The sequence below is a fragment of the Taudactylus pleione genome, unplaced genomic scaffold (genome assembly GCF_031769625.1).
Source record: "Taudactylus pleione unplaced genomic scaffold, aTauple2 ptg000129l, whole genome shotgun sequence".
Lineage (NCBI taxonomy): Eukaryota > Metazoa > Chordata > Amphibia > Anura > Myobatrachidae > Taudactylus > Taudactylus pleione.
The window spans coordinates 6,889,373-6,902,403 of NW_028284531.1; the positions used below are offsets into that span (position 1 = coordinate 6,889,373).

At 44.4% G+C, this 13,031-nt stretch overlaps 1 protein-coding gene across 1 annotated transcript in view; it reads right to left on the minus strand.

Moving 5' to 3' along the window:
• Window positions 1-13,031, minus strand: part of FAM227B (family with sequence similarity 227 member B) — a 484,199-nt gene that overhangs the window by 388,631 nt on the left and 82,537 nt on the right. The window contains exon 8 of the mRNA XM_088472811.1: window positions 2,317-2,418. Within this exon, the coding sequence (XP_088328937.1) occupies window positions 2,317-2,418 (102 nt within the window). The remainder of the gene's footprint in view (window positions 1-2,316; window positions 2,419-13,031) is intronic.

Here is a 13,031-nt window from a genome sequence, read left to right on the forward strand (position 1 = left end):
AATGTAAGTGGCCGAATCCCGGAGATTGCCTATCAACTCGGTCTGTTCAGCCGAACAGACGGAATCGAAAAACGCCTCCAAACTATCAGCCCAGCTCTGGCTACCCAACAAATGGCCATAGCCGGCCTGGCTGACACCCCCCCCGTGAGGGAATAAACGGACTTCAGGCAGATTTCCATCTTACGGTCCGTGGCATCCTTTAAGGAGGACATGGAGGGCATGGGCAACATGGCACTTCGGGCCAGGCGTGTCACATGAGAATCCACCTGTGGTGGGGATTCCCACTTAGCAAAATAAGCCACTGCTAAACGTTTTTGAGGCTGATACCGTCTGCCAGGATGTTTCCACGCTTCCTCTAAGTGGTCCACCAATTGACCCGAAAAAGGAAACACCTTAACATCTTTGAAAAAGGCATATTTGGATTTTGATACCAGAGGTTCATCATCCTCAATAACTAAAGCTGTGCGGACTGCACGAATAAGGTCAGGTATATAAACCTTAGACTTAGCGTCCGACTCTTTAGTACGGAGAGGTTCTTGGTCCTACAGATCCAGAATCTCCCCATCATCGGTCGTCCCCTCGTCATCCTCATAAGGAGTGGACAGAGACGCCACCGGCCGCTTGTGAGGCCGCAACACGGACTCCCCTTGTAACACGTCTGACAAATGCTGCACAGAACTTGTCAGAGAATTAACCCACGCAGGCTCCTGAGAGACCTGAAGAGGGGAAATAGGGAGACTGTGGGGTACAATCAGTTGTCTCGGGAACCCCTGCATGGGTGACGACACCACTGACTGCTGTGACAATCCCATTTGAGGGAACGTAGGTTGCGGAGCTAACTGGCCCACTAGTGTTGTAAGCGCTTTAGCGAAACAAGCCCAGGGCGGTTCCTGTACCGGAGCCGTGACAGTAATTGGCGCGTCAATAAAAAACACGGCCGACATAGCCCCTCCGCGCTACCCTCCCCCTCCGCTATAGGTACCTTACATGTAGTACACAGAAGCTGGAGAGGAAAATCACTTTCAGACATGATGGCAAGTATGTGACCCCTCTCACTGATACGAGTTAGTATAGTGAGAGAACCGCCCTGCAATCACCGCACCGCAAGGGCTTTAGCAGAAGAATAGCAGGGACAGTGAAAAGGCTGACCGTAGAAAGTGAAAGTACAGGCAGCAGACGCTAGCAGCAGTCACATACAATGCAAAAAATCAATCCCTGCACTATCAACGCTGATCCTCAACTACGCAGACACAGGGCCTGGTAGGACTCAGCGCTGCATACACAGACCTGTTCCAACGGAGGAGAGGTATGCCGGGGGACCCAGACCACGATGCCACCGATCAGCAGCTTCCAGCAGCGTTCATCATGCTTCCATAAAGATGGCCACCGAGGAGCAGAGAGGAGGCCGGCCTGGGGGAGGAGTGCTGCCACAGGGCCAATAAGCAGGTGCAGAGAGGGCTGTGTGCAGCGGGGGAGGCGCCGGCTGTGTACAGGGAAGGCGCGCTCCCCTGGCATGCAATTAACCCCTGGGACGCCGCAGCGCTACTGCTCAGCTGCGGTCCGCTGTCCCAGGGGGGTAGTGGAAGCGCAGGTCCGAAACCTGGCTCCACGCTGCAGCCAGTCCCCAGGGAGCCCCCTGCCTGGGGACTCCGGACCATGTTCCAGCGGGGACCCACCGCGGGACCCCGCTGCTTACCTGCTGTCCCCCTTAAATCCGGCCATGGTCCCAAACATCTGGGGTCACCGCTAGCGGTGACCCCAGATGCCTGCCAGCATCCCCGGATCAGTACCGGCGTTCGGGGGTTTAGGGAAGACAGCATGGACGTCAAGAATGACTGTCCATGCAGTACCTCCAGATGTGCAGCCACAGCTGCCTTGTAGAAAAACTTCAGGGGCTATCCTTAGCCCCCCTCTAAACAGGTGCATCTGACTCCGAGCCGGGCACCAACGAAACTGAGATGCCTTGGCTCGGGGGCTGGGTATAGGAGGGGGACCCTAGTGCATCCTTCCTGGGAGGCTGAAAACTTAACTCTATGGTGCCCGATGCCTGACGTCATCACCTATACCCCAAGGTATCCTGTGGATACCTTATGGATCCTGAAGTAGAAATTATTCCGTATTTCGGAATATTTGAATATGGGAGACTAAACCTGTATATTAAATTACATTTTAATAAGCAGTTACATTTTTTTAGCTAGAAATGAGTGGATAATCCCATATTACTGTTGGACTGCTGGGAATCTAAATACGTTTTCTTTGTGACAGCAGTAAAGAAAAGGCTGTACATAGAACAAACATACATTTATAATTAATTACCTTGAAGAAAGTTTCTCTGACATCAGGTGGAACACTGCAGAAAAGGGCAACAAAAGTGTCTGATAGGCGGTCAAAGAGATGGTTTTGCTCATCTTGCTGAGGCTAATAAAAAATAATAATGTATTACAAGAATAGTTAAAAAAAAAACACAACACTGCTGCCAAAATATAACTCCATGCAATGTCTTAAGATAATTTACATTTGAACTCCTGTAACTTGACAGGATGTGGAGGTTTGAGCTCAAGACAGCAGGAACGGTGTGAAATGGTTGCAAATGAGGGCAGGAAGTTACATGCATTGACTAGCCGAAAGGACATTTAAGACTCTTGGAATATGTATGAAATGTGGAAATAACTGTGCTGTGAACATTGGCCCTCATTCAGAGCCGTACGCTCTGAGCAGAGCGCACGCTCTGAATGAGGGCCGGCCTTCATGAAAATGGAGCGTCCTTCTGGACGCTCGTATAGCTGTGGGTCACCACCCACAGGCTATACGAGCGTGCATTTTGATGGCCGCGATGGTCGAGACCATCGCGACCATCGAAATTGCGAGCCGGAGCCTGCGGTTGAGGTTTTCAACCGCAAGCTCCGGAGTGATTTTGGCTCTATCAGAGCTAAAATCACTCCCACTGACATCACTAGTGATGTCAGTGGGCCGGCTTCTGACGGGAGGCGTTCCCGTGGGAACGCCCCTGTCAGGGAGGCACGCCCCCGGCACGCCTACCAAAGGGGGCGTGCTGTCAATCAACATCGACAGCACGCCCCCTTTGATCAGACACAACGAGCGAAGGACTTTCCTTCGCTCGTCGCGTCTGGCGCATGCGCACGACGGAGCTCCCTCCGTCGTGCGCATGCTCAGTCCAGAACATCGACCCACTTGCAAGCGGTCAGCCGCTCGCGAGTGGGTCTGAATCAGGCCCATTGTATGCCATTATCATTTCGGTTACCATCGCGCTGCCTACTCATTTGTCAAATATCTTTGGCCATTTTGCTTCTTTTTTTTTTTTTTTTTAATCTAGCCCCAAAGGCAAGGGGTTTCTGTTATATCTTGTGTCACTTTAGTGCTTTGTGATCGTGTAATACAGTTTTTTGGTCTGTTATATGATGAACCAATATTTTTATCACATCCAGTTCTCCAAGAACTGGACCCACCGGAACATTGCAATTCCGAGTTGGATCCGAGTCCGGCTCGGGTTTTCCCGCATAACTTGGAATCCAAAACGAGGCAAAACGTCATTCTCGCGGGTTAATAAAGGTCCCAGTGATCGGCGCCATTTTCACTCCGGCTGTGGATAGTGTACAGAGAACAGACGTGCTCTGTGCTGCTCTGTCTGTTCAAGGGTGCAGTGTTGTCGGGCTGGGGCTGCAGTACATAAAGGGAGGGTGCTGCTGTGTCACTGTTGTCCTGTCAATCAAGGGGCTGGGGTGGCTGCAGTAAATAAAGGGCTGCTGCTGTGTGGTCCATAAAGGGACTGGGGCTGCAGTACATAAAGTGTGTGGGGGGGTGCTGCTGTGTCATTGTTGTCCTGTCAATCAAGGGGCTGCAGTACATAAAGGGATGCTGCTGTGTTGTCCTGTCCATCAAGGGACTAGGGCTGAAGTCAGGGCCGTATATAGGGTAGTGCGACCAGTGCCATGTCGATTTTCCTGTTTATTATCATTGTCACTTGTAGCTTCCTCTTCTTTTATTCCCAGCATCTCCAGGTCTCCCCTATCTCTTCCCTGGCCCTTCCCCATGAGGCCATGGCCCTTTTTCAGGTGCAGAATCTTATGTCCCTATTTAAAAATTGGGGGGAGGGGAAGAGTGCCAATGCTCTTTCTGGCACAGGGCACCAAAAAGTCTAGTTACGGCTCTGGCTGCAGTACATAAAGTGGTGCTGTGTTGTCCATGGGTGCTCTGCCAATCCAGGGGTGCTCTTCCCCAGTGTAAAAAAAAAAAAAAAAGAAAAAAGTTAATTAAAATTAATAATTATCACTCCACACAAAATAAAGAAAAAATATATATTTTTTGTGTGCGTGTGTGCTAGCTATGCTATTATTGTTCGGTGACACTGCCAGCCAGACAGCAGTTTATCATCCACGTATTTGTCACTCTGCAGTTTCTCCGTACGCACTCCGCAGGGGTGCTGTGTTGTTCATCAAGAGGCTGCTGCCTCGTCCAGGGTTGCACTTCCCCAGTGTAAAAAAAAATTATTGTACGATGACACTGCCGGCCAGGCCGCAGTTTATCATCCACGTATTGTGACACTATGAGCCGTAGTGCAGTGTGTTATTGTTATTCGTAAAAAATATTGTGACACTGTAAGTGTCCTATATACAACTTAAGGGTGGGTGGAAGGGCCCAAGGACAATTCCATCTTGCAATTCTTTTCTTTGCATTATGTACTGTTTGGAGCATTGCTGCCTAAAATTTTTAATTTTAGAGTTTATGAAACTGCCATCTTGTCTGCCACTGCTGTGTTGCAAAAGTTTAATAGATGTCCTATATTTTTTTCAACTGCCGTGCTTTTGTGCCGCTGTTCTGATGCTTACTTTATTTTAATAGTTTCATACTGTATTTATTTAAACTAAAATCACAAATATGTATACTTGCAAAATACTCTTATGCCAGTTTTCAACCTTGATTTGTAGATACCATCTTGGTGGGCTTGGTTTTCCTTGTTCATAACAGCCATGTTTGGTTAGATGCAACTCAAACACCAAATGGAAAGGCTATTTTGTGATGGTATCTGGAGATGTTCTATCTCCTCCCCTCCCAGCCTTCCCATCCATAATCCCAGAAGCACAATGATAACATATGTTTAGTACCAGACTTTTAAAATCCCTCTGCTTCCTTCCTGCTCAGAGCTTCCGTTTTGTGTTTGGCCACAGACAGCATCTCCTGCATGCTCCTTTTATTTATTTTTTTAAATACTGGACCACCACAAGACCTCAACTGGGGCAAGGATTGATGTGAATGAGTAAAATATTCTTTGAAAATGACTCCCCACCTCCCTTTGCTTTGGAATCAAAACTTAAATTAAATTTACTATGAATCAACCTTTAATTTCCCGGCCTTCAACTACATACATACTCCATCACCCTCAGGCCTATGAATTAATGAAAATATATGTTTCCTTATGTGCCATGTTTGAAGTTGAACTGTCATGCATTTGTGCTGCCCACTGCTGCCACTTAGCTTAGTCAGCCAGCTAGCTTGGTGCAAATGATGGGCCTAAACTGGATGAAAACAATATTGTGAGTTGAGGTGGACAAAATCGACTGAAAACCAAATTCAGATCCAAAGCACGAAGGAAATACAGATTCAAAACCAAAACACGGTGGTCGGCGTAAATCCCTAGTTTCTATAGGATGTATTATTTAGGATGTATTATTGTGACATTATATATGACATTACAATGAGCAGGTGTACACTACGTGGCATTTCCATGTATCAGGTTCTGATCCTCAGATTTTTTACATGTGTTACTTACAACCACTCTGAATGTAATCACCTTAGATTCAGTATTTTCAGTTTTAAAAATAAACCATTACATTTCTTGCATAACATGGTGAACTACTCTCTTGTTGATTCTTTTGTCTGCCACCTAACACTTGTTAATTGTCAGTGGGGCCTTTTATAAGTATATTTATAATATATATATTTTTTTAATTATTATACACCCGTTAGAATGCAATATACAGTCAAAAGTGGGAGGCACATATAGAAACCGTTGTAATTCCTACACCGTTCACCTGATTTGGATGTAATTACCCTCAAATTAAATCTGAAAGTCTGCAGTTAAAGCACACCTTGTTTGTTTCATTTCAAAGTCATTGTGGTGGTGAATAGAGGCCAAAATATGAAAATTCTGTCAATGTCCCAATATTTATGCACCTGACTGTATACTCACTATGCATTAGATGTAAAGTGATGCAGTAGCAATGGAAGGGAAACTTATGACAAATGATGAACAGGAAAAAGTATTACTGTCAACAGTAAACAATCAAGGGCTGCCTTATTATCTCTTTGTTGTATAATAGACATATACAGGGTAAGACACTGAAATAAAGAACACTGATACTGTACAAAATTTTGTCCTTTTTCATTTGTACATTTCAGTTACAGGAAAACAATAGAAACAGTAGTCGAAGTCCATAACATATAAAGGGCAATATATAATATTGCATATTCAAATAACGATGTCTATAACTGTCTATAAAACATGGTAATTTAGATAGGACAAAGCAAACATTGAAAGAAAACTACAATATGGTAAGAACATTCCTAAACTTTCAAGCAAAGTCACACAATTATGGTGACGGACAATTTCTCAATATGCGGTTAATTCGAATCTACCTGTTTTGTGTTTTTCTGCTTGGTCAAAAAACCTGGAAGTTGTATCTGCTCAATTTCCATTTTAGTTAATTTAATAACAATCTTGCACATTAACTATTTTGTTTTGCACAAGACACAAATAACTACTGACTGAAATAACTACTATCAACACAATGAAATAAAAAAGAAAGGAACTCTTTTTGGGGGTACACTTTAGGAACAGTGGGCCTGATTCAGAGCCGAACGCTCTGACCAGAGCGCTCACTCTGAATCGGTGCCCTCCTACCTGAAAATGGAGCGGCCTCCTGGCCGCTCGCATAGCTGTGGGTGACCACCCACAGCGGCCAAAAAGATGGTCGCGATGGTCAAGACCATCGCGACCATCGGGCTTGCGACGAGACCCTGCAGTAGGGTCTCGCTGCCGCAAGCCCAGGAGTGATTTTGGCTCTATCAGAGCCAAAATCACTCCCACTGACATCATTACTGATGTCAGTGGGGCCGGCTTCAGACGGTAGGCGTTCCCATGGGAACGCCTCCGTCTGGCAGCCACGCCCCCGGCACGCCCACCAAAGGGGGCGTGCTGTCACTCAACATCAACAGCACGCCCCCTTTGGTGCTAGACCCCGAGCGATGTATTCCTCGTCACTCGCCGGGCCTCATCGCTCGCCGGGTCTCCCTTCGTCATGCGCATGCTCAGAACATAGACCCGCTTGCGAGCGTCCTTTGCTCGCGAGCAGGTCTGAATGACCCCCAGAGTTTTGACAAATTGAACATATTAAAAAATTTTTTTTCCCTAATTAAAAAATTGAGCGAGCAGAGTAAAAATTCCAAAATATTCGTGTATATGCACAAAATTATCTTAAAAGGTACTGGCAAAATATTTCAACCATGGAAATGTATAGCAAATATTAGCATATAGCTAAATAAAAATCCATAAAATTGCAGGTTAAAGTGCTGAATGCGATGAAATATATGTGTCATAATAATGGCCAGCAACCAATCAGATTCTACTGGTCATTTACATAGCACATTCTAGAAGATGATAAACTAGAATCTGATTTGTTGCTATGAGCAACAACTCCACTTTTAAAAACCCGCACTTTGGTAAATATACCCCCTAAACTCTATATACATATTAATGCTGTTTGCTAATACACACAAAAAAATAAGAAAAAATAAATTAAGACGTTTCACAGTAGAGGGCTTGAACACAGTCCCAGGCTGCGACTGTGATCGAGCCCTCTGCGGCGAAACACGCGTCAGTGACATTTCTGGGTCACGTCGTGCGCACACGTGACCCAAGCTCTCCAGCTTTCCACAGCAGCACACATTCGACCACACAGACTGTTACTATGATCTCTCCCTCCGCATTGTATCGCTGAACCTGTCTTTCCAATAGGTCCGACCAACTGATAACTAAACCCATAGGTTTTAATAGTTCATGTATATAATTTTGCGTTTTCTGCAAATACAATAATAGGTAATTTTAATTGCTAGCTCTGTTTTGTACTGCATGTCTTGTATTAATGTAAGGGATTAATTACCTGTTCCAGTACTATCAGGTACAATCAATGCCATAATATTAATTGTATAGTGCATTGAACCATAAAAACCCCTTTTATTTAATATAGGTCTTTCACTCTGATAGGCAAGCTATCAGTAACTTTTATGATACAACCAGAGCTTCTGGTTTCGGTGGCCTGAGTGGTATACATCGATGTTCTACCTTGAACACAAGAGCATTCAGTAGAGGATGAGGGAGTGCACGTCAGGTGGGCGCTCCCCCTGACTGCGTGACACGAATTGGAGGCATACGTGTTTCACAGGGAATTGCAAGCCAAGTTCCACATGGCATAGGGATAGAGAGCAGATGGAGAGGCTCTGATCCCTCAAGTAATGGGCAATGTCATCCACTGAACACGCTATTGGCACTGAGCCACACTGATCTGAAGTAAGTGGCCTTTATTATTCTGTTATTATAAGATTTACACATTAAAGTATCAGTTTAACCAATAAGACTGGTGGGATGTAGTCCAGTGATTCCAAACCTCGGTCCTCAAGGCACACTAACAGTCCTGGTTTTAGTTATATCCATGATTGTGCACAGATGGTTAAATCAAAATAACTGAGGTACTAATTAAGTCACTTTTGCTCAAGTATGGCTATCCCTAAAACCTGGACTATTAGTGTGCCTTGAGGACCTTGGTTGGGAACCCCTGATCTATTATTATTATTATCATCATTTATTTATATGGCGCCACAAATGTTCCACAGCACCTTACAAAGTACATAAACAAGTTGTAGACAAGCGACTTACAGAACAATACAATAACAGGACCAGGACATGGATAATATATATTGCTACATTAGCGACCATAACACCCAGATAAGCAACAGAGCATAAGCAACCAAGTGTTAGGTGCCCTAGTGGTAAGAAGTAGATGAAACTAAAGTAGGGAGAAGCACAAGAGGGTAGGGGGCCCTGCTCGTAAGAGCTTACATTCTAAAAGGGAGGGGAAGACAAACAGGAATGACACAGATGGGGTAGATGGGGAGGAAGGAGCATGTAGCAGGGAGTTAGAATGATAGCTGGAAGGCTATGATGAAGTAGAGGGTCTTAAGAGCCCGTTTGAAGGATTGCAAAGAGGTGGAGAGTCTGATGGGGAGTGGGAGAGAGTTCCAGAGGTGGGGAGCAGTGCGGGCAAAATCTTGGAAGCGAGAGTGGGAGGAAGTAATCAGCTGGCATGAAAGGCCGCACGCATTAGTTGAACGAAGAGATCAGAGAGGAGAGTGAAGGTAGATGAGATCAGATATGTATATGGGAGAAGATTGGGTAAGGGCTTTGTAAGTGAGCGTGGGAACCTTAACTTGGGTTCTAAAAGGAAAGGGGAGCCAGTGGAGGGCTTGTAGGAGAGGGGAGGCAGATGTAGAGCGTTTGGAGAGGAAGATAAGCCGTGATGCAGCATTAAGGATAGACTGTAGAGGAAAGAGATGGGATTTGGGGAGGCCAGATAGGAGGAGGTTACAGTAGTCCAATCTGGAGATGACCATTGAATTTATGAGGGTTTTAGTAGCATCCTGGGTGAGATAGGGTCTGAGATGGAAACGACAGGACTGTGAAAGTTTCTGGATATGTGGTTTGAAGGAGAGGGATGAGTCCAGGATAACTCCAAGACAGCGCACTTTGGGGCTTGAGGAGATAGTTATTCCTTCAATTGATAAAGAAATAGTGGGAAGTGAGGTTATGTGGGAGGGTGGGAAGATGATCAGTTCTGTCTTAGACATATTAAGTTTAAGAAATCACTGGGACATCAAGGAAAAGATAGTAGAGAGACAGTTGGTAGTCATATGACCATTAATGAGTATCTAATTGCACCTGAATTACATTGGAACAGCAATATATAGCCACTGTGGGCCTGATTCAGAGACAGACACATTGGCAATTTTTACGCAGATCGAGTGATGGTTTGCAAATGCGCAAACGCCGTACTGTGCATGTGCAGCGATTGCATTGTGATTACAGTACACATTCGCAAGGTGAGTGACAGGTAGTCATCGTTTGGGTGTGGTAACGGGGGGGGGGGGGGAGTTAGAAGAAAGCAGGCATGTCTGACCATTTAAACGCCGTTTCATGGTATTGCATAAATTAGGCTTTGCGATCTCTTTAGCAGTGGAAGAGCTCACTGCGTGTCAGCAGAACCATGGCTGCATGCTGCGCATCGATGGCACCGATGTTTACTCTGTTGCACGTCGTCGTACGTATATGAGAAGGCAGCAATGGGCATCCCTATGCTCGGATGTGTTTTGGAAGGCATTAGCATATTTTAGCAACTCAGCTTTGAGAGTATGCATTACCGCCTGTCTCTGAATCAGGACATATGATTTTATTTTATTATACATCATGTTGTGATTATGTGTTGAATCAATCATGAGTTATTTGATTCTCTATAACCTTATTGCGTACATTATCAATAAGTCCTGTACTTAACAAGCCTAGTGTCCTACAGGTAACATATCCTGCGTTGTCCAGTTGCAGGGTAATTATTTGTATAAAATAGTTTATGGTCTTTATTCTGTGACCTATTTGGAGCCAGAAAGTCTCTACAGAAACAGAGGTATAGATCCAAGATAGGATCCCAGTTTATGAGCAAATGGAAAACTTGATTTGAAGCCTACATCCTAACCTGGTAATTACTTTAATAAAAAAAAAAAAAAACCTTTGAAAATCTATGAAAACTAAAGAAAAGTAGTATAGCTGGCTGAGCTAGTTTACATTAACACCAAGGGGAGGAAGGGGCGTTGTCACAGCCCATTGTGAGCATATAATGCAATGACAAACTGAAATCAATGTTCAATCTCAGGAGTACATGCCACATAGCTTATGTAAGTGAACCTGTTCTTTCCTTACTCCATTTTGTTTTACCAAATTATATTTGCATAACACCTTTGTCCAGTTATGTAATTATTTTTGTGCAACTGTTAAGCATTTTGAGTAACTTTTCTCAGATTAAAATTACATTAAATCAATTTGGACTCTGTGATCCTTGTTGGATCCATAAGCCTGTGGATCTGCCAGTACATACAGTATATATATATGTGTTACAGGTTATTGTTTCGTAAATGGGTTGTAACTGTAAATAGTAGGGAGAAATTAAGGCTTACTACTTGGAGTGGGAAATAACTGTTACTGGTGTAAAATATATATGGATTATTAATAGTGAGTGGGGTTGATACTATGGGAGTGTAATCATTGCTGTAACCTGGGGCCATATGTACTAAGCCCTGAAAAGTGATAAACTGGAGAGTGATAAAAGACCAGCCAATCAGCTCCCAACTGTCATGTTACAGGCTGTATTTGCAAAATGACAGTTAGCAGCTGATTGTTTTTATCCTGGCTATGAAATGGTGTTCCTGTTGTGAGTCTTGACGAACGTTCTACATAATGGGACCTAAAAGTCAACTTCATTTTTATCTTGTGAATCCTGTGAAACACACTTGGTGGTATGTAATTAAAAAATTATAAGATGACTCAAGTGGTGAGTCATCCCTTGCGTGACATGCATTCATAGATAGAGTTGCTCTGAAGTGTGTGCTTTGTAAGCAAATTTATTTACACAAAGTTGATGTAAATTCTAATGTTAACATGAAAATACTAACTTGCTTTTCGTTTATATCCATATTAATGTTTGAGATGCACTTAATCTTAATACAACTCTAAATAAAAGCAAGCATAGGGCCTGATTCAGAGATGAACACTAATGCAATTTTCACGAAGCTCGTGCCATTGCGCATGCGTATAAGCTGCACTGCGCGTGCGCAGCAATCGCACTGAGATTACGGACATGCATAGGATTCCTTCGCAGAGTGAGTGACATGCTGTCAGCATTTGGGGGTGGTAACAGGTAGTGGTCAGGAAAACACAGGCGTAGATGTCTGTTTAAACGCTGTTAGATGGGCGTGCATAAATTAGCCACTGTGAATGCATACGCAGCATGAGAGCCCTCTGCGTGAGAGAAAGAGCTCCCAAGTCTGCGGCTGGTCAGACCTGGCACAAAGGCAAGATGGCCGCCAATGTGCGTTGATGGTACCTTCTCACGCAGGTAAGAAGGCAGCAGTGGACGTCTTTATGCTGAGGTGATTTTTGCAAACATTAGCATATTTTCGCAGCTGGGTTGCGTACAAAAATGCAGCTGCAATTGCATTATCGTCCATCTCTGAATCAGGCCCATATTTAACTTGTGTCCATGCATGTTTGCTTAGGCGCAAGTTTGCAAACCTATGTGCAACTATAGAATCCCCTAAGTATTCAAACATGCAAGAACACAATTTAAACCATAATGACATGGCAATTCCATTAGAGATTCTTAATTAGTACCCAAGACTGATTCCTCTATCATGGGCAACAAATCTACTGATACTGGATCACTCCTAGAGTTGCACTTTGGGTCTGATTCAGAGATGGATGCAATGTCCAATGTTTAAGCTGTTGGGCGATTATCTGAGAATGCGTCTGAGTCACACTCTGCAGGCATCAAGTTTTTTTTGGTCACTCACAGTGAAGATTTATTTGTAAAGTTAATAGACAGGCAGAGCCCATTTGTGGTCAGCAACATGGTGGGGGGTGTCGACTCAAGCACAGATGTGTAGTGATCGCTTTTGGAGAGTGGCTTAACCTGCGAGCGCTTTCCTGTACGCAGTAAAAATGGCTTCAGTATCTCAGTTCTGGAGGCCATTCAGAGTAGGGTTATGCAGAACTCAGATAAATGACTAATCTGCAATGGAAGCGGCGTCTGTGCACGCAGCTACTTGGATTTGCAAAGCTGCCAGTGGGCATCTCAATACAAATCCTGGTGGATACAACATTTGCATATTTTCGCATACCCGCTAAGTACAAATTT